The following is a 21,865-nucleotide window of genomic DNA, read 5'->3' as shown; positions in this document are numbered from 1 at the left end:
AAGGACGTTGCCCAGGGGACATTGTATATTTATAAATTATTGTATATTATATATATATATATGTATATAAAATTAGCACAGCATGTTGCTATGGCACAGGAGACAAGATGGAACTGCCTCCCTGGCTCTTCCCGTTGCTCTAAATTTACATCATTATCCAACATTCTGGATTATCCAACGCATTTTTGTCGTCAATGTTTTCAATACATCGTGATATTTTGGTGCTAAATTCGTAAATACAGTAATTACTACATAGCATTACTGCGTATTGAACTACTTTTTCTGTCAAATTTGTTGTCTAACCTGATGTTTTGGTGCTTAATTTATAAAATCATAACCTCATTTGATGTTTAATAGGCTTTTCCTTAGTGCCTCCTTAATATCCAGCATATTCGCTTATCCAACATTCTGCCGGCCCGTTTCTGTTGGATAAGTGAGACTCTGCTGTATATCCGTTTGAGGGAGAGATGTATTTACATCATTGAGGGCGGCTGACAACAAGGGCACCATCTGACGCCTTGAATGCCTATAAAAACAAAGCCACATTGAATTGAAGACTGAGGGTGAAGGTTGGGCTTGAACTGCTCTGTCCATTGGCCAAGAACCAAAACTGCTCGTGGTTGTTTGTTGGGATATTTATACCCCGCTTGATCTCCCCAAAAGGGACTCAAAGCAGCTTGGCATGAAAGCCTCAGGATACCATTGAAAATGCGTAACAAGACAAACATGAAAACAGCCTTCTTCAGGGGCAGCCCCACCAAGAGCGCGTCACAGTCTTCTGGAGGGGGGGGGGGAGAGAGAGAGGACGCATGCGCAGAGGAGAGAGCAGGCCGCAGAGTCCCTGGACAGACAGACAGACAGGCCGCTCCCTCCCAAAGGCCGAGAAGAAGGAAGGAAGGAAGGAAGGGAGGAAGGAAGGGAGGGAGGGAAGGAGGGAGGGAGGCCTGAGGGCAGAGGGGGCGCCCCCCATCCCTCCCCCACTCACCTCCTCCTCTCTCTCTCTCTCTCTCTCTCTCTCTCTGTCCTCCTTCCTTCTTTCCTTCCTTCCTTCTGACAGGAAAGAGCGCCCCCCGGCCCCTCCCCCCCAGTCTTCCCGCCTTTCGCTGCACTTCCGCCCTCAAGAAACATGGCGGCCGCGGGCAGGAGACCCACAGAGGGGCGGGGCCCGAGACAAGCGGAGAGGCAGGCGGACAGACACGCCCCTTCTTTCATTTCTCCGCCAATGAGAATCCGCCTTCCTCTCAGAGCGGCGTCATCGGTCTCCGGGCAGGAACGCCCCCGCCCCGCCCCCCCCTCCGCCCTTCTGCCGTTAACGGTCACTCCAGGAATCGGCCAATGGGAATCGGCCTCGTCTCGCCGCGTCACCCGTCTCCAGGCAGACTCGCCCGCGCCTTCCCGCCTCTGGGCCGGACTCTCCTGGCCCGCTCCTCATCGCAGGCAGGCTGCTGAAGCGGAGAAGGGGGGGCCAGGCCAAGGAGCGGGAGGCGCCTCTGCGTGGACGGGTCGTGTCGGGGAAGCAGCCTCCTCTCTCCGCCTCCGCTCGGCGAGGTTTCCCGGCTTCCTAAAGTGTCGCTTGAGAACCTGAAGTGTAGGTCTGACGGGGTTTTTACCTTCAAAATAATCTTTACCTCAGCTTGAAAGGTAATCTTTACCTCAGCTTGAAAGGTAATCTTTACCTCATCTTGAAAGGTAATCTTTACCTCAGCTTTGAAGGTAATCTTTACCTCAGCTTGAAAAGTAATCTTTACATCAGCTTGAAAGGTAATCCTTACCTCATCTTGAAAGGTAATCTTTACCTCAGCTTTGAAGGTAATCTTTACCTCAGCTTTGAAGGTAATCTTTACCTCAGCTTTGAAGGTAATCTTTACCTCAGCTTTGAAGGTAATCTTTACCTCAGCTTTAAAGGTAATCTTTACCTCAGCTTTGAAGGTAATCTTTACCTCAGCTTTAAAGGTAATCCTTTCCTCAACTTTAAAGGTAATCTTTACCTCAGCTTGAAGGTAATCTTTTCCTCAGCTTGAAAGGTAATCTTTTCCTCAGCTTTAAAGGTAATCTTTACCTCAGCTTTAAAGGTAATCTTTTCCTCAGCTTTAAAGATAATCTTTACCTCAGCTTTAAAGGTAATCTTTACCTCAGCTTTAAAGGTAATCTTTACCTCAGCTTGAAAGGTAATCTTTACCTCATCTTTAAGGGTGGAAATCACCGTGGGTGCCAAAAGGAAAGGTAGGATTGTTTTGAATATTTAATATTATGGGTCTGATGTATAACTAATGAGGTATAGTTTAAGCTATTAACAAAAGAACGATATCAATGTCTTCTGTGCCACCGAGGGAGAGGGAAGAGAGGCCTGCTCTTTGTTATGGCTTCACATCCCTCTCTTTCACCCAAGGCCTAGGATTATAAACATGGCCTCAAGTTCTGGAAGATCCAAATGTCCTCTGAGACAGAAACAAACGCCCTCTTCTCCTCAGGACTCAGGCCTTCCCACGCTATCCAGCCTCCTTCCCGCCTCCTTTTCCAGTTCTTTGCATGTATTTCATCTCATCATAACGACTGCCATAAAGATCCGAAATATCAATTTATTTATTTATTTATTTATTTACAGCATTTCTATTCCGCCCTTCTTTCTCACCCCGAAGGGGACTCAGGGCGGATCACATGACACATATAGGCAAACATTCAAAGCCTTTAACATAGAACAAAGACAAGACAAACATAGGCTCCGAGCGGGCCTCGACCTCATGACCTCCTGGTCAGAGTGATTCATTGCAGTTGCTCTCTCTCTATGTTACATGGTTATCTTTTCTTCTTTAAACACTACACAAATATGTGTTTGTATATATGTGTCGCTCTAAAATATCTAATTAACAAGATTGTGTTCTAATCAAAGAGTGCTGATAGGTCAATGATTCAAAGTCTCTTGAATAAAGAGTTCAGAAATAGTACAAAATGTAACTATACTATTAATATTACTTTAGTCAACAGATCCTGCTGTGGCCATCTTCCTTTGCTTTGTGAATTCAGTGAAGGGCTTCCATTCTTCTTGGAAGTTTCTGTATATTTGTTTGTTGTGCAGCTGAAGTTAGTTTGTCCTTTTTGGCCACTTCGAAACCTTTTGTCATCCAGTTTTCTGGTGTTGGCATGTCTTGTTGTTTCCATAGTTTTGCGTATTCAGTTCTTGCTTCTGTTGTTATATAAAGAAAGAGTCTTTCTTGATGTTTCCCAGTAGAAAAAGTTCTGGTCTTAATGGGATTTTGTACTCTAGAATAGTTTCCATGTCTCACCCATCAAGGGGACTCAGGGCAGCTTACAATATAAAACACATATATCAAACAATTACAGTCACATTTCAAAATTCCATTTAAATTAAATTACATTCAAACCTCCATAAATATACATATAAATAAACATTCAAGGCGCATTTCAAGTCCAAACCGGGTCTGTCATTATACCTTGGATCATATAGAGTCTCACTTATCCAAGCTAAATGGGCCAGCAGAAGCTTGGATGAGCGAATATCTTAGATAATAAGGAGGGATTAAGGAAAAGCCTATTAAACATCAAATAAGGTTAGGATTTTACAAATTAAGCACCAAAATATCATGTTATACAACAAATTTGACAGAAAAAGTAGTAATGTTATGTTGTAACTACTGTATTTACGAATTTAGCACCAAAATATCACGATATATTGAAAACATTGACTACAAAAATGGCTTGGATTATCCAGAAGCTTGGATAAGCGAGGCTTGGATAAGTGAGACTCTACTGTAGTTGTCATTTCTGCTGCTACTATTGCTCAAAAGCCTGGTCCCACAACCTTTCTGCCTTTCTTTCACAGAGGAAATGTGATTTTGGGCTGAGAATTTTGGAGTAGAGCCTGTGGAGGGATTTCCTTCCCTTGAAAGAAAGAAGAGGAGGAAAAACATCTTGGATACGGTTGGGTTCTTCACCAGAGTGGTTCCAACATGGAGAGACCCAACTCACGTGGGCCTGAAGCAGGACCTGGGGGCAGTGGGGAATCCTGGGAAAGAACCAGACATGAGTCCCTGAGTGTGGACCTTGACAGCTCGGACACACAGCGCCAGCGCTTCAGGCAGTCCTCCTACCAAGAGGGTGAAGGACCCAGAGGGGTTTGCAGTCGTCTCCACGATCTGTGCCGCCAGTGGCTGAAGCCAGAGCAGCACACCAAGGCCGAGGTGCTGGACCTGGTGACCCTGGAGCAGTTCCTGAGCATCCTGCCCCCAGAGATGGGGAGCTGGGTCCGAGAGTGTGGGGCAGAGACCTGTTCCCAGGCGGTGGCCCTGGCGGAAGGCTTCCTCCTGAGTCGGGCCGAGGACAAGGAGCAGGAAGGACAGGTGAGAGCATTCCCTCTGGGTTTCACTAACCTGGGGACTGATGGACAGGTTGAACGTACATCCTGCCTTTCTTCCAAGATGGGACCGATGTGCTCTTCCAGGCCCATAATAATAACTCCATGGAAGTCCCTGCACCAGAGGAATCTCCACCAGACACCACCCAGAGTCTCAGGCAGAAGGAGCTGAAGCGGGAAGGAGACGGGGCTGCCGCCTTGCCGGGTGAGAAGGAACTCTTCTGGGAGTTTTGGGGTTTTGTGCCAGTGGAAATCCCGCTTTGGGGAATTTACACAGTTTGAGCTTCAGAAGGTGAACATTTTGGGTCATTGAGATTGGTATATATCTTAAACTTATGTACCTATGTACTTTGATAAGTATTTTATAGAAATGTAGTTTTAATGTGGATCTTTTATAGAAATATTTATTTATTATTTAATTTATATACTGATCTTCTCCCCAAGGGGGACCCAGAGCAGTCTTACACAATGGCAGAATTAAATGCCACATATAATACAACATGCAAAAAAAAAACCCAAACATAAAAGAAAAATAAAATCTGGTATCCAAATCAAATTAAAACAATTAAAACCATGTGACCATTACAACGGGGGAAGTTTTGAGCCAAAGTCAGAGCCCTAATATGCATCTTTGTTGAATTTTGGCAATGTTCGTATTTTTAAAATTGTGTTGTAACCCGCCACAAACTGCAAGGAGAGGCAAATAAGAAATAAAATTATTGTTGTTGTTTTGTTGTTGTTGTTTTTCTTATATGTAGGCATTGGGTTATTTTAGGTAGCCCTTCAGTATCTTCCCAGGTGGGACCCTAAGCTGAGCTGAGCCCTGAAACTGAGCTGGAAGACAAACAGCAAAGAATCACTTTAGTCAATTGAACTACCAAGCCCAGTACTAGTTTCATTCCAACATATTCACAGCACTGCTTGTGAGATAAAGTCCTAAACCCTCACATTGTAGATCTTCTTGGGCTGTTGAATGCGCCTGTGTTCTTAGGGTCGTTTCCTCATTGGTTTCTTTATAGGACTGCAATGGTCACCTCTGAGGCCTGTTTCTGTGACCAGCTTTCCACCCCTTGCTCTCTCTCCAGGGTCTGGAATGATGCTGTTGCCGAATCCTCAGCCGTTTCTCCCCCTTTGCGATGGAGTGGGACTGAGTCAGGTAAGCAGGAGGATTCCTGGGAGAGGAGGACTGGGCCTGCCGGGGTGCCTTTGGTTCCAGGATTAATGGCCAAATATCTGTTTAAACAGACAAGATTTAAGGCGTTTCCTTAGAAGTGAAATACTGAAGGCACAATTACAAGGAGGGGAAAAAATGAAGAGAAAACTAAAGAAACCAGAATGGATGTTCAAAGAACTTTCAACGGAGCTAAGATTTAAAAGGGACATGTACATGAAATGGAAAGGGGAGGATCACCAAAGAATGTAAACGACTAAACAGCATAAGCATAAGTAGCAGATCATGAAGAAGGCCATCTGGAATCACTTAGAAAAAATGCTGTAATCACTGAAGGGCAAGATGGGTTTCTCCAAAACAAGTCATGCCAGACTAATCTGTTTTTCAGTAGAGTTCCAAGCTTTGTAGATGAAGGAAATGCAGTGGGTGTAGCACATCTTGCTTTCAGTAAGACCTTTGGAAAGGCCTCTCCTGGTTTTATAAACAACTAGTAAAAAGTGGGCTGGATAATACTCCTGTTCAGTGGATTTGTAATGGTTTGAGTGACAACGGGTGAAGTGGGCCCAGTACTGCTCAACATGCGTATCTTATTTTCAGATGACAAAAAATTAGCAAGCATAGCTGACAGTCTAGAAGATAGGATCACAATTCAAAATGGCCTGAACATGTTAGAGAGCTGGGCCAAAACTAACCCAATTAATGTCAACAAGAATATATGTAGAGAAGTACACTTAGGCAGGAGAAAAATGCCATGCACAGGTACAGGAGGGGCAACACCTGACTTGACAATCATTCATATGATGGGATCTTGGAGTGTTAGAGGACTGCAAGTGGAACATGAGCCAACAATGTGATGCAGCAGCTGAAAAGACAATGGGATTTTGGGCTGCATCCCAAGGAATATTGTGTCTAGATTCAGGGAAGTCATGGCGACCTTCTTTCTGCTTTGGGGAGACCTCACCTGAAATTACACTGTGTCCAGTTGTGGGCATCACAATAAAATGGGGAACATACCCTGATTCCATTTCTGATTCTATATATCAATTAAGAAATGGTTCTGACTGTGACCAACCCGTCGTCTCTACAAAGCTTACCTTTGTGGCATGGAGGCCTTCGCCCTTTCCCTTTCAAGCAACCAGCAGGAATGTAAGTTTACTTTAAATTATTTCTTGACATCATTTTTCTTGATATCTCTCACGTGAGAAGGGAATCTTTTCTTCTTCCGCCAGGGCCCAATCGCCTTTGAGGACGTGGCTGTGGATTTCTCCCTGGAGGAGTGGGTTCTCCTGAATCCGGACCAGAAAGCCTTGCACAAGCAGGTCATGGAGGAGATGAATGGGATTGTGGACTCTCTCGGTAAGGCTCCCTCACTGATGGGGATTTCTGTTTCAAAAGGCAGTATTAGCCTAAATCGTCACAGTCACTGAGGGTCCGCAAGGCAGGGCTTGTGTTAGAAATATATGACATAAGAGTAATAATAATAATAATAATAATAATAATAATAAGCACCAATTCAGACTCAAGTGGGAAGATTTCCATAACTGGAGTCAAATCAAAGTCAGTCTCTCTCTCTCTCTCTCTCTCTCTCTCTCTCTCTCTCTCTCTCAATCTCTCTGAGTGTTTGTGTGAGAAGAAAATAGAGGGAGGGAGCAGATTGGCTGGAGAGAGGGGCCGGAGAACGGATCATGAAAAAAAACAAACTTCCCGTAGCATCAGATACGCATAGGCGGCTATACACCTTATGATTGGTGTGGTATTCAACCTTGTTTTTCCTCCCAACCAGGCAGGCTAGTCTTTGCGTGTCTGAAGGCTCAGCTCTCTCTCTCTACGCTGCCTCTCCCAGCACACAAACAGCCCCCAGCCTCATTCATTTGCAAGATGGTGACATTTAATATCATGTGCTCTATGTTCTGTGCTTGTGAATGATTGGGGCTTGAGGTTTTTGTGCACAGGGAGAGGCATAGAGCAGCCGTCAAACTCTGCCCCTCTCCTTCAAGTGGTAAGAGTGTCACTCATGGTAGTTTCACATCTGCAGAAATCTAGCTCTTTCCAATTGAGTGCATCTTTTTGAAACACTCTGTATATTTATTTCATCCTAAATGTTAGAAAATCCCAAATTATCCGCAGCCACTTTCCTAAATTCTCATATGTGAAGAAGTTGCAGCTCCCCTGTAAAAGGTGTGCAGAATTAGACAGGTATTGGAATCAGAGCTGAACAAAGGGACAGTCGACAGAATGATATTTCCAAGAAGTCTCAGGATTTTGTAAGGGAAGACTACCCTCCAAAAAGCAGAGAACCTATAAATACCATCAGGAAACTGATAGTTGAGCATTCAGCTCACAACGAACAGAGCAAGGAAGTGATCTGTAAAAAATCAAGAACTTCAGAAACAAAGATGCAGAGTCCAGTCTTTAAAATTACAAAAGGTTTATTTACAAAAAAAAACCTCCCTTTCTAAATAGTAAAGGACTGAGTCTGAGCTGCTCTCTATTTCCATCTCTTCTTGGGATTAAAAGAGAGGGAAAAACTCCAAGCCCTACATCTCTCCTGACACACAAACAGAGAGAGGTCTTAATACACACAGTACACACTGAGATATAAGTCAGAAATCTGAAGCAAAAGCATGCACCATTCTACAAAACCAATCAGAATGAGAGAAAGAAACCGAGAGAACAAATAGATACATCCCAACTGTCAATCAGGAGACAAGTGGGAGGGATTCCTTCAGCCTATTCTGAAACTGGAATCGATCAGAGATGGAAGAATGGAGTTCCCCCAAAGTTACGGAAGGTGCGCTAAAAGAGAGGAAAACGATGATAAAGTGTAACTGAAAACGTTAGTGAAGCTTTGTATGTTTGGTTTACGCAGTCCAGAGACAAAGGTGTGCCTATCTCAGGGCCTATTTTACAGCAAAAGGTGTTGCGTTTTCGAAAGGAATGTAATGAAGGGGATCCAGATTTTACAGCAAGCATTGGCTGGCTCGACAAGTGGAAGAAACGTTATGGAATCCGTCAGCTAAGTGTTTGTGGTGAGAAGCTGTCATCAAATTATCAAGAAATGGAGGCATTCATGAAAAAAAAAATTCAAGAATTTATTGAAACTGAAAACCTAACGGGCGATCAGATGTTGAATTGTGACAAGACCGGCCTCAGTTGCAAAGTGTTACCCGGTAGGAGTCTTGCAGCCAGAACTGAAGCAGCAGCCCCTGGCTAAAAGCACAGCAAAGATAGGCTGACAATTTTAGCGTGCAGCAATGCTACCGCAAACCACAAAATGGACCTTGCAATGATTGGGAAGCCCAAAAATCCCAGAGCCTTTAAAACAGTTTCAAAAAACGCTCTTCCTGTAAAATAGTACAATCAAAAAAGTGTGTTGCTGACCAGTGAAATTTTCAAAGATGATGATGATGATGATTACACTTTATTTATATTCCGCCCCATCTCCTCGAGGGGACTCAGGGCGGATCACAGTACACATACAAGGCAAACATTCAATGCCGTTTGGAGACAGGACAGAAAAGAATAAGACAAACAGAAGGAGGTATGTTGTCTTGAAGTCCAGTTTTTTGGTGCCTTGGAGGCTGATGTTGGGCTCAGATTCAGTCACAGGGGTGCTGTTGCTTCATTCTCTATGAGGGAGAGCTATCAGAACTTCCTCCTTCCAACTTCCTCTTTGTCACCACATTTCTGGTCTTGATGTTTATGATGTCGCAAAATACCTCCCTCGCAATGTATGGTACCTAATTTCTCTACTTACAGCTCATAGACTGTTTTCGAACTGCTTAGGTAAACAGTGAGCTGGGCTTGAGGTCGAGCGCTCACCCCCAACCGGGCTTCGAACTGGCCACCTTTCGGTTGGTAGATCTTATTACTGCTGGTGATTTACCAGCTGTGCTACAGTCCAGCCCTAAGGAATTTGTTCCTTCCATGGATAAATTTTTAAAAGAAAATGACCTGCCCAGAAATGCGGTTTTGTTGCTAGTTAATGCCCCGACATCCCCTGATGCAGAGGAGCTTCAAGAGGGGACATGAAGGCGATGTTTCTTCCACATAATGTAACCGCCATATGACAACCAATGGATCTCGGCATTTTGGAAACGCCTAAAAAGGAACTATCACAGGAAGCTATTGTCTACAATGATAGAAGAAATAGAATAAGGGCAAGACAGGATTGAAAAATGGAAACGCATCCGTGTAAAGGAAGTTGCTTCTTGGGTTGCAAGGGCATGGACTGTGGTTGGGGTCCAACAATTGCCAGGTCTTGGAAGAAGTTGTTAGGCGAAGGTAAGGATGAGATTATGGGAAGGAAAAGCCCAGATGAAACCGAAGAAAGCATTCTACCCTTAGTACGGAGTGTCCCTGGGTGTGAGAATGCGTCTTCGTAAGAAGTTGGAAGTTGGATGAACGAAGACGATCAGTATGAAATAACGGATGAGGAAATTGTTGCTCTTATCAGTAACGATGGCGACAAAAACTGATGATCAGGCATCAACTGTCGAGCCTCTCAGAATGTTGCACAAGGATAGAGTTAGGGTTCTAGAAACCGCAATGACACACATCGAGCAACAACAAGAAGCGACAGGGATTGACAAAATGATGCTGCAAAGATGGTGAGACTTGGCAGCGGAGAAACAGCAGTTGTCAGAAAAGCAGGCAAGGATCACAGATTTAAAAAAAAATCTTCACAAGACTTAACTTTTTACGGATTTAACTTCGAACAATGTTAGTTTATGCAATTCTATATTTATAGTCAATTTTAATAGTAAACACTTTTGTAGTCAATGCTTTCAATACATTGCGATGTTTTGGTGCTAAATTAGTAAATACAGTGATTTCTCCATAATGTTACCGTGTACCGTGTATTGAACTGCTTTTTATGTCAATTTGTTGTAAAACATGATGTTTTGGTGCTTAATTTCTAAAATCATAATGTAATTTGACTTTTGATAGGCTTTTCCTTAATCCCTCCTTGTTATCCAACATTTTCACTTATCCAATGTTCTGCCAGCCAGTTTATGTTGGATAATCGAGACTCTGCTCTACTCTGAAATTAGGTATGGGATCTTCTACGTTGGAGAGGAAAAATCCAACCTTAAGGGAGTATGGGAAGAGAGAACTGGGATTGGGGGAGAGAAAGAAAAAGGAGGGAAGGATGGTGAAATGGGTGGTAGTTGGTAAAGTCTAAAGCTAGAGAAAAAGGCAAGCATTTGGATGTGAAGGGAAAAGGCATCCATTCCCCAGAGAGAAGGAGACGGAATAAAAAACCGGGCTGGGCTGAGCAACAGGGAGCCTCTGGAGCGTATGTTACTCATCTCTCTCTTAGAGGCTCCAGGCAGACAACCAGGGTCCATCTTCACTGAACAAGGGGAGGGGAAAGGACAACGTGTATATCTCCTTTTCCTCCATGTCTGTGTTGTTTTGAGGATCATTTCAATCCACTTCTTATCCCACATCCTTTGAGTCTTTATGACTCACACTGAGGAATGATTGTTTATGTTCTTCTTCACAGTAGATAACGGGGAGAAGAGCCATGTATGCACCAAATACAGGAAGCATTTGGGACACAACGTGTGCCTTCATCGATACCAGCAAGCCCACAGAGAAGATGGAGGTTCTGCCAAAGAAAGGCCTGACAAATGCAGTGTATGTGGGCAGTGTTTTATCCAAAATATGGCACTTGTGCTTCACAAGACACTCGAAGTTGGGAAAAGCCATCTTAAAGGGAAAGTATCTGCAAAATGTGTGGTGAAACACAAAAAATTTCACACAGGTCAAGAACCATACAGATGCCAAGAGTGCGGGAAGTGTTTTGCTTCCAGTTCAGCATTGGTGAAGCACTAAAGACTCCACACAGGAGAGAAGCCATACCAATGCCAGGAGTGTGGGAAACGTTTTGCTGACAGTTCAGCCTTGGTGAGCCACAAAAGACTCCACACAGGAGAGAAGCCATACCAATGCCAGGCGTGTGGGAAATGTTTTGCTGACAGTTCAAACTTGGTGAGCCACAAAAGACTCCACACAGGAGAGAAGCCATACCAATGCCAGGAGTGTGGGAAATGTTTTGCTGAAAGTTCAGCCTTGGTGAGCCACAAAATACTCCACACAGGAGAGAAGCCATACCAATGTCAGGAGTGTGGGAAATGTTTTGCTGACAGTTCAACCTTGGTGAAACACAAAAGACTCCACACAGGAGAGAAGCCACACCAATGCCAGGAGTGTGGGAAATGTTTTGCTGACAGTTCAAACTTGGTGAGCCACAAAAGACTCCACACAGGAGAGAAGCCAAACCAATGCCAGGAGTGTGGGAAATGTTTTGCTTCCAGTTCAACCTTGGTGAGCCACAAAATACTCCACACAGGAGAGAAGCCAAACGAATGCCAGGAGTGTGGGAAATGTTTTGCTGAAAGTTCAGCCTTGGTGAGCCACAAAATACTCCACACAGGAGAGAAGCCATACCAATGCCAGGAGTGTGGGAAATGTTTTGCTGAAAGTTCAGCCTTGGTGAGCCACAAAATACTCCACACAGGAGAGAAGCCATACCAATGTCAGGAGTGTGGGAAATGTTTTGCTTCCAGTTCAACCTTGGTGAGCCACAAAAGACTCCACACAGGAGAGAAGCCAAACCAATGCCAGGAGTGTGGGAAATGTTTTACTGAAAGTTCAGCCTTGGTGAGCCACAAAATACTCCACACAGGAGAGAAGCCAAACCAATGCCAGGAGTGTGGGAAATGTTTTGCTGAAAGTTCAGCCTTGGTGAGCCACAAAATACTCCACACAGGAGAGAAGCCATACCAATGTCAGGAGTGTGGGAAATGTTTTGCTGACAGTTCAACCTTGGTGAAACACAAAAGACTCCACACAGGAGAGAAGCCACACCAATGCCAGGAGTGTGGGAAATGTTTTGCTTACAGTTCAAACTTGGTGAAACACAAAAGACTCCACACAGGAGAGAAGCCATACCAATGCCAGGAGTGTAGGAAATGTTTTGCTGACAGTTCAACCTTGGTGAAACACAAAAGACTCCACACAGGAGAGAAGCCATACCAATGCCAGGAGTGTAGGAAATGTTTTGCTGACAGTTCAACCTTGGTGAAACACAAAAGACTCCACACAGGAGAGAAGCCATACCAATGCCAAGAGTGTGGGAAATGTTTTGCTTACAGTTCACAATTGGTGAGACACAAAAGACTCCACACAGGAGAGAAGCCATACCAATGCCAGGAGTGTGGGAAATGTTTTGCTTACAGTTCACAATTGGTGAGACACAAAAGACTCCACACAGGAGAGAAGCCATACCAATGCCAGGAGTGTAGGAAATGTTTTGCTGACAGTTCAACCTTGGTGAAACACAAAAGACTCCACACAGGAGAGAAGCCATACCAATGCCAGGAGTGTGGGAAATGTTTTGCTTCCAGTTCAGACTTGGTGAGGCACAAAAGAAGCCACACAGGAGAGAAGCCTTACAAATGCCATGAATGTTTACTTTTTTTTAAAAGTAAACTCGACCGAGGAAATAAGGGAGACATTTGTAGACTTCTATCAGGAATTGTATAAAAAACAAATACATGGAGAATTTGACGAAAAAATACAGAAAATAATAGATAGAGAAGACAATAGGAAACTAGGAACAGAAATATCGTATCAAGAAATAGAACAGGTTATCGACACACTGAAAAATAGAAAATCTCCAGGAGGGGATGGATACACTGCAGAATTTTACAAAGAAATGAAAGAAATAATAATTCCAGAATTGAAGATTCTATTTAATAACATAATGAAGGGAGGGAAAATCCCTGACACATGGAGAGAATCAGAGATAATAACAGTAAGAAAAAGTGGGAAAGATCCAGAAGATCCCAATTCATACAGACCCATTAGGCTCCTAAATCAGGATTATAAAATATTCACGAAAATATTAGTAAATAGAATAGAAGAGATTATATCCAAAATAGTAAAGGAAGATCAATATGGTTTTATAAAAGGCAGGAATATTGTGCACCCTATAAGAAATGTATTAAACATCCTTAATTGTTGTGGAATTTCGTTTGGACGCGGATGAAGAAAGCAGACTGACAGCAGAAGTTGTCTTCAAGATAGTTTACTTTTGGCCAAGAGCAGGTGACAATGTTAGCTAATGCCCAGAAAACGCAATGCCACACCTTGCCTGTAGTGGCTTTCCAATTTATACAATTTCACAGAGCATGCGCAGAAAGCTAACTGACAATGGAATTTGCTGACTATTACAATCCTTTTGGACATGCGTAGTTGCCTTGTAACTTATATAACTCATTACTCATCACATCAGGTGAAGTGTCCATAGTTTGCTCCACGTATGCACTATCCTCAGGTGACATGTTCATAGTTCATCCCACGTAACTCATCCGGGCAGCCAAATCATTACTGCAGTTTGCATGACCTTATATTGTGAGCAAAGAGCAAATGTCAGGCAGAACATGTCCTGTCAACACTTTCATGGAAAAACAAGATTTTTGAGTAAGGGTCATCTAGGTAAGGGATTATTAGGGTCTTTAAATAAAATATTCAAGAGCTGCTACATTAAATCATAACAAAAAAAGAAAGTTTGCACTATTAAAGTTAGACATTTATAAAGCCTTTGATTCACTAAACCACAAATATCTGTTACAACTAATGGGTAATTACGGATTTGACATTTCATTTATTAAAATAGTAAAAGAGTTATATAGTAATTCAAGAGCAAGAATAAGAGTAAATGAAGGCTTAACAAAATATTTCAAAACAGAAAGAGGTGTAAAACAAGGTTGTCCTCTGTCTCCGCTCCTATTTGCATTAGCAATGGAACCTCTAGCAGATAGAATAAGAAACAACGGCAGGATAAAGGGATATCAAATTAGGAACGAAGAGGTGAAGATAAATCTTTATGCGGACGATAATGGAAAACCCAGCAGAAGCTATTCATGAAATACAAATAATATTAAAAGATTTTGAAAGGTATTCAGGATTGAAAGTGAATATGAGCAAATCAGAAATGATGATATACAATATGGGGAAAAAGGAGCAGAAGGAGCTGCAGACAAAAATGGGAGACATAAAAATAATAAGAAATAAAATAAAATATTTAGGTATAACCATTACAAAAGAAATAATTAAGTTAAAAGTAGCCAATTATGGGACAATATGGAAAAAATCCAGGAAAAATTAAAAGCCTGGGGAGATAAACAATTAAGTATCCCACGAAAAATATTAGCACTAAAAAAGTGCATAATACACAAATTACTTTACCTGTTCCAAACCCTATCAATAAAAATAGACTATAGACAAATAAAAGAATGGGATAATACCTTGAGAGAATGGATATATGGAAAAAAGAGAAACAGAATAATGAAAAAGATTCAATATACCCCAAGAAGATTACTTGGATGGGGACTTCCAAATCTACAAAACTATTATGAGGCTGTGAAGAAGTGTATAATTATATTTTGTTTATAGATGACATGTGTATTTGATTTTGTTTGAACAGTCAGGTTTGGCTAAGTTTAAAATGGTGAGTATTTGAGTTGATGATGTATGGGGGAAGGTAGCCATCTTAAGGCAGGTTACCATAGCAACAGGGGCGGAGCCAACCGCCGTTTGGAAAGGAAAAGGGGGAATGTTTTGGAGACCCAGGCAGTCTGTGATTTCTAGTCACAGTGGAGGATCTGATTCTTGTGAGGAGAATCAGGTTGGCTCAAATAGAAGGATTTGAGTCAGATCTAAGTTGGACCAGACTAGGCAAGTTAGGTGACTTGTCTAGGGTCATTTATAGAGCCTGTGGATTAGGGAAAATTAATCCCAGGGGATCCAGGAGGATCAGGGTTTAGTGTAATCCAGAGAAAGAAATATTTTGAAAGTTTGACCACCTCATATCCGTTTGTAACCATTAAGCAAAGTGCCTTTAACAAGTTATATGAAACCATCAAGCTCTGTACCTGCAATAAACTTGTTTTGATTTTATTCAAATCAAGCCTCTGTCATACTCTTATATTAAGTTAAGCAACAACAACATCTGGAGTAAAACAAATAGAAACAGCTTAAAAGAACCAGTGCCATCTGCCTGACGTCTCTTCCATTGGTGGCAGCGAAGAAGATAATCAAACAAATAATTAACATTATCTCTCATAAAACATCTTTATTAAGTGGTGGTATCTGTGTGTGTGTGGGGGGGGGGGATCAAAAAGATTCCATCTCTGTCACACATTCCTGTCAGGCACCTCACCTCTGTACATATTGGTGGCAAGCGGAGGGATTCAAAAGGGATTCCATTCCTGTCACCCTCAGTTCTGTACAAATTTTGGTGGCAGCGGTGGGATCAAAAGGATTCCATTCCCTGTCACCCTCAGTTCTGTACAGAGGCCTTCCAACTAAGATCTTTACTAGAAATAAGTTTAAAGGGAGAAGATAAATGGATGAAAGTAGAGAACGAAATAAATGAAGGGCGGGGAAAATATGGGCTATATACTAGAGATATTAAAGAAATAAAAGAAAAACTAATAGGTCCAAGAAAGATTGAGTTTGAATGTTGGCAAAAATGGCAAAAACTATGGGCAAATAAAATTTCTGGAAAGACCCCAATTAAGAGCATGGGACTCCCTGAAAGGTTGGTAAATACCTTAGAAGAAAAAGGATTAAGGAGGGTAAAAGATATGTGGAAACAAGATGGAGGGATAATTAACTGGCTAAACCTTTTGGAAAACGGGGGGAAAGAATATTGGTTAAAATTAAGAGGGATCTGGGAAAAAGTAAAAAAAGAGGGTGCACAGCCCACTGAAGAACTGAAGGTAGATAAATTGCTAAATGCAAGAGAAAAAACAAGTAAAGGAACAGTGGCAAAAATATACAATTTAATGGTAGAAGATAAGGAATTTATGATCCGAGCAATACGTAACAAATGGAATGGGGTTAAAATATTAAGCACACAAGAAGTAGATGAAATAATTAGGAACATAAATAAAATAAAAACAGAAAAATATAATGAATTAGAAAAAAAGATGGTATTAAGATGGTATAGAACTCCGGAACAACTGTCTTATATGATAAAAGGGACGAATTCAAAGTGCTGGCATTGTAATAAAGGAAAGGGCACTTATTCACATATGTGGTGGGAGTGTTCTGAATTAAAAAAAAATTGGCTAATGATACAAGGGAAAATCCAGGACTTATTACAGATAACAATACAAATTAATAATGATTTGTTACTTTGGGGAGTGCTGGATCATCCAAGTATAAAAACTGAGTGCCAAGAGTTATTGAAAGTAACAATAAGAGCAGCACATGCTGTGATTGCTAGAGGATGGAGAGACAAATCGAAATGGACGTTAAATAATTGGAATGATTATATGTATGATCAAGTATTGTTAGATATTACAGGAATTATGACTAACCAAGTAACAAGAATGAATAAACAAAAGGACATTACAAACAGATGGAAAGACTACTTCAACTGGGTGAAAAATGGAGGAGCCAACGATTACATTAAAGAAAAAATACAAAGACTTTACCTGTGGCTGGATCTGCAAGATTAATATAAACATACTGTGGTTGAGGAGGGAGGGTGTGGGTGGTAGGGAGGGAAAAAATATTGGCAGATGTTAAAAAAGGGAAGTAGTGTTGTTATGAATTATGAATTATGCATGTAAAATCCAATAAAAATGTAAAAAAAAAACAAATGCCATGAATGTGGAAAATGTTTTACTCGGACTTCATCCCTTAACCAGCACCAGAGAACACATACAGGCTAAAAAACAGCCACTGTGTGTAAATGTCTGATTTCAAACAGGACCCTTTGAGAAGTTCTGCGTCAGATTTGGTGGAGTCCCCGTTCTTGTTATTTGAACCTGTAAGTTGGAGGTCTGTTCTCTGGAGCAGCAGAAAGCAAGCTGTGTGTGACAATCCTTCAGAGCAGTGGTTCTCAACCTGTGGGTCCCCAGATGTTTTGGCCTTCAACTCCCATAAATCCTAATAGCTGGTAAACTGGCCGGGATTTCTGGGAGTTGTAGGCCAAAACACCTGGGGACCCACAGGTTGAGGACCACTGCTTCAGAGCGTTAAATATGATTGTCTTGTCACCTCGCCTGAAAAGAAATAAACCATATGTAATTCCATCAGTTGTTCCTTTGGTCTTAGTTTCCAGCTCCATTTCCACCTTGGTTGCAAATGTCCAGTTTTGAACGTTGTTTCCCTACAGAAACATCCTCTGTTTTCCTCTTTAGTCGGGAGTTGAAGTGGTTGGATCCTTAGGGGCAAGTGACCATGTACTCCTGCAGTTTGCAATACAAAGGAATGCTGAAACTAAGACAAGTCAAACACGCATTGTGGACTTTAAGAGAGCTGACTTCCAAAAAATGAAGGAATTACTGAGCGGCATTCCATGGACACCGATATTAAAAAACAAGGGAGTTAAGGATGGATGGGAGTTTTTCAAAAGTGAAATACTCAAGGCGCAAATGCAAACAGTGCCAACAAAGAAGAAAAATAAGACAAGTGCAAAGAAGCCAGAATGGATGTCCAAAGAACTTCTAACTGAGCTAAAGCTCAAAAGTGACATGCACAAGAAGTGGAAAAGGGGAGAAATCACCAAAGAAGAATTCAAATGTATAGCCAACACTTGTAGGGAAAAGGTTCGCAAGGCTAAAGCGCAAAATGAGCTCAGGCTTGCCAGGGACATAAAAAACAACAAAAAAGGCTTTTTTGCTTACGTTGGTAGAAAAAGGAAGAAAAAGGAGGCGCTAGGGCCATTGCAAGGAGAAGATGGGGTGATGGCGACAGGGGACAGGGAAAAGGCAGAACTACTTAATGCCTTCTTTGCCTCGGTCTTCTCAGAAAAAGAAAGCCATCTTCAACCTCAGCAACACGGAATGGACGAAGGATTGGGGAAAATCCAACCCCAAATAGGGAAACAAGTTGTCCAGGAACACTTGGCCTCTCTAAACGAATTCAAGTCCCCAGGGCCAGATCAGCTACACCCAAGAGTACTGAAGGAACTAGCGGAAGTTATTTCAGAACCACTGGCAATTATCTTCGAGAGTTCTTGGAGAACGGGAGAAGTCCCAGCAGATTGGAGGAGGGCGAATGTGGTCCCTATCTTCAAGAAGGGAAAAAAGAACGACCCAAACAATTACCGTCCGGTCAGCCTCACATCGATACCAGGCAAGATTCTGGAAAAGATCATTAAGGAAGTGGTCTGCGAACACTTAGAAACAAATGCGCTCATTGCTAATAGTCAACACGGATTTACCAAAAACAAGTCATGCCAGACTAATCTGATCTCTTTTTTCGATAGAGTTACGAGTTGGGTCGATACAGGGAATGCTGTGGATGTAGCCTACCTGGATTTCAGTAAGGCCTTCGACAAAGTCCCCCACGACCTTCTGGCAAACAAACTAGTAAAATGTGGGCTAGACAAAACTACGGTTAGGTGGATCTGTAATTGGCTAAGCGAACGAACCCAAAGGGTGCTCACCAATGCGTCGTCTTCATCATGGAAAGAAGTGACAAGTGGAGTGCCGCAGGGCTCCGTCCTGGGCCTGGTTCTGTTCAACATCTTTATTAACGACTTAGACGAAGGGTTAGAAGGCACGATCATCAAGTTTGCAGACGACACAAAACTGGGAGGGATAGCTAACACTCCAGAAGACAGGAGCAGAATTCAAAACGATCTTAACAGATTAGAGAGATGGCCCAAAACTAACAAAATGAAGTTCAACAGGGACAAATGCAAGATACTCCACTTAGGCAGAAAAAATGGAAATCAAAGATACAGAATGGGGGACGATGCCTGGCTTGACAGCAGTGTGTGCGAAAAAGACCTTGGAGTCCTCGTGGGGAGGAAGGGGAACATGAGCCAACAATGTGATGCAGCTGCTAAGAAAGCCAATGGGATTCTGTCCTGCATCAATAGGGGAATAGCGTCTAGATCCAGGGAAGTCCTGCTCCCCTCTATTCTGCCTTGGTCAGACCACACCTGGAATACTGTGTCCAATTTTGGACACCACAGTTGAAGGGAGATGTTGACAAGCTGGAAAGCATCCAGAGGAGGGCGACTAAAATGATTAAGGGTCTGGAGAACAAGCCCTATGAGGAGCGGCTTAAAGAGCTGGGCATGTTTAGCCTGCAGAAGAGAAGGCTGAGAGGAGACATGATAGCCATGTACAAATACGTGAAGGGAAGTCATAGGGAGGAGGGAGCAAGCTTGTTTTCTGCTGCCCTGCAGACTAGGACGCAAGGAAACAATGGCTTCAAACTACAGGAAAGGAGATTCCACCTGAACATCAGGAAGAACTTCCTCACGGTGAGAAGGGCTGTTCGACAGTGGAACTCTCTCCCCCGGGCTGTGGTGGAGGCGCCTTCCTTGGAGGCTTTTAAGCAGAGGCTGGATGGCCATCTGTCGGGGGTGCTTTGAATGCGATTTCCTGCTTCTTAGCAGGGGGTTGGACTAGATGGCCCATGTGGTCTCTTCCAACTCTACTATTCTATGATTCTATGATTCTATGAGTGGTTAGCTTGAGAAAACTACAACTGGTGCTGATGCTGATCAGGACAGAGATAAGAAGGCTAAAGCCATAATCATATTGTGCCTTCAACCCAATCAGCTGGTGCATGTGAGAAACAAAGTTTCCGCTAACGAAGTGTGGGATTCTCTTAAAGCGGTGCATCAGAGGGAATCCTGTATTTCACAGCTGATATGAACTAAGAGACTGTACAATACTAAGCTAAAGAAGAGCCAGGATGTTAAGCGGCACCTAGATTTGATGAAGCAGCTTTTTGTTGAAGCAGAGGTGTGTGGAGTTGAATTTTCAGAGGCTCAGAAATGCTTTGTACTACTGGCAAGTCTATCAGATGAGTGGGACTATCTGATCCAGTCGTTCCAAAGTTTGAGGGTCCAGGATTTGTCACTGGACTTGGGTTGTTGTAAAGTCCCCGAGGAGCTGGACAAACAAAAGTTTGAGAAGTCCCAGAAGCAAGAGCAGCCCGAGTATGTCCAGGAGGGGCGCAAGAGATGGACTTCCAACCAGATGGTGATGGTGACAACCAAGAGACATCTGTGTATGGAGTCAAAACAAAGAATGTTATTCCTGTGGGCGAGGAGGCCATATCGCCAGGAATTGTCCAGGTGCCAAGAAGAGGCCTTTCAGAGGGAGATATTCTTGTGGGAAAGGCGGAGGTGCAAAATCAACAACATCTGCTGCCCATGCTTTCATGGCTGCCAGTGATCCTGTTCAAGGGGAGAACAAGTGGTTCCTGGACTCTGGAGCAACTCATCACATTGTAATAGATCCAAAGATGTGGAAGAACCTGAAGGATACAGCGGGTACAACTGTGACTTTGGCAGATGGGACTGTGAGAACCATCAATAAGTGTGGGACTGCATATATTTCTTGTTTGGGAGTTAATTGGGAATATGTAATTTGTGTTCCAGATCTTAAGACCAATTGGTTGAGTGTCGCAACATTGACAGAATGTGATTATGATGTTTTAAATGTTTTTAGTTTTTAATGCCTTTTGTATTATATTGCTGATGTGATGGCACTGTGTTGCCAATTTGTAAGCCGCACTGAGTCCCCCAGGGGAGAAGGGCGGGGTAGAAATACCGGATATAAATAAATAAATAAATAAATTATAAAGTTGTCTTTAAAGGAATTTATTGCTTTGTTTTGAAAAAAAGGAAAAATTGTGTGAAAAGGAGTTAAAAGAAACAAATTGTTTCAAATGATTTGCAAATTTGCAAAGATGGTGCAGAGGTTTATTATGTAAAGAAACAAATTGTGCATGATAGATGCATTCATTATCTGCACAGAGCAATGGGACATACTGATGTCAAAGTGCTGAATCAAATGCTAAATGTTTGCATAGATTTTGAATGTGAGAAATGTGACCATCTGCTAGATTGTGCAGTTTGTAAAGAGGTAAAGGTTAAACCAATTCAGTTTTCAAAGAAATCCAAAATCAAAGTAGACGAAATGTTTGAAATTGTTCATGTTCACCTGGCTGGACCATTTAATAAGAGTGAAGGAGGGTCTAGTTTTGCATTGTTGCTGGTGGAAAGATTAACCAGATTTGCATACATTTATTTTCTCAAGGAAAAAGTGCAGAAAAGAGAATGGAGGTGTTGCAGGTGATGAAAAATTGCATGATGAAAGATTCAGGTTGTTCTTCTAGAATTTGGCCTGAAGCCCTGCACACGAGTAATTTCATTGTGAATCGTTTGTGGAATGAGTGTATCAAAGATTTTCCATTTAAAAAGATGTACAATAAAGCTCCAAATTTGAAGTATGTAAAGGTTTTTGGTCAGTTTGCAAATGTGCTCA

The 21,865-nt window shown here is 42.4% G+C and overlaps 2 protein-coding genes and 1 pseudogene across 3 annotated transcripts in view; all 3 read left to right on the top strand.

Annotated features, from left to right (window-relative positions):
• Positions 1 to 5,107, top strand: part of LOC134296866 (zinc finger protein 24-like) — a 115,775-nt gene extending 110,668 nt beyond the window's left edge. The window contains exon 2 of the mRNA XM_062972865.1: positions 3,842 to 5,107. Coding sequence (XP_062828935.1) covers positions 3,969 to 4,544 — 576 coding nt within the window. The 5' untranslated portion in view covers positions 3,842 to 3,968 and the 3' untranslated portion in view covers positions 4,545 to 5,107. The remainder of the gene's footprint in view (positions 1 to 3,841) is intronic.
• Positions 1 to 21,865, top strand: part of LOC134296836 (zinc finger protein 43-like) — a 149,409-nt gene that overhangs the window by 78,186 nt on the left and 49,358 nt on the right. The gene's annotated exons all lie outside the window — the stretch shown is intronic.
• Positions 5,229 to 21,836, top strand: LOC134296828 (zinc finger protein 91-like; annotated as a pseudogene).

The sequence above is a fragment of the Anolis carolinensis genome, chromosome 2 (genome assembly GCF_035594765.1).
Source record: "Anolis carolinensis isolate JA03-04 chromosome 2, rAnoCar3.1.pri, whole genome shotgun sequence".
Classification (NCBI taxonomy): Eukaryota; Metazoa; Chordata; class Lepidosauria; order Squamata; family Dactyloidae; genus Anolis; species Anolis carolinensis.
Note: the sequence above shows the minus strand (reverse complement) of the source record. Positions and strands in the feature narration are given on the sequence as shown.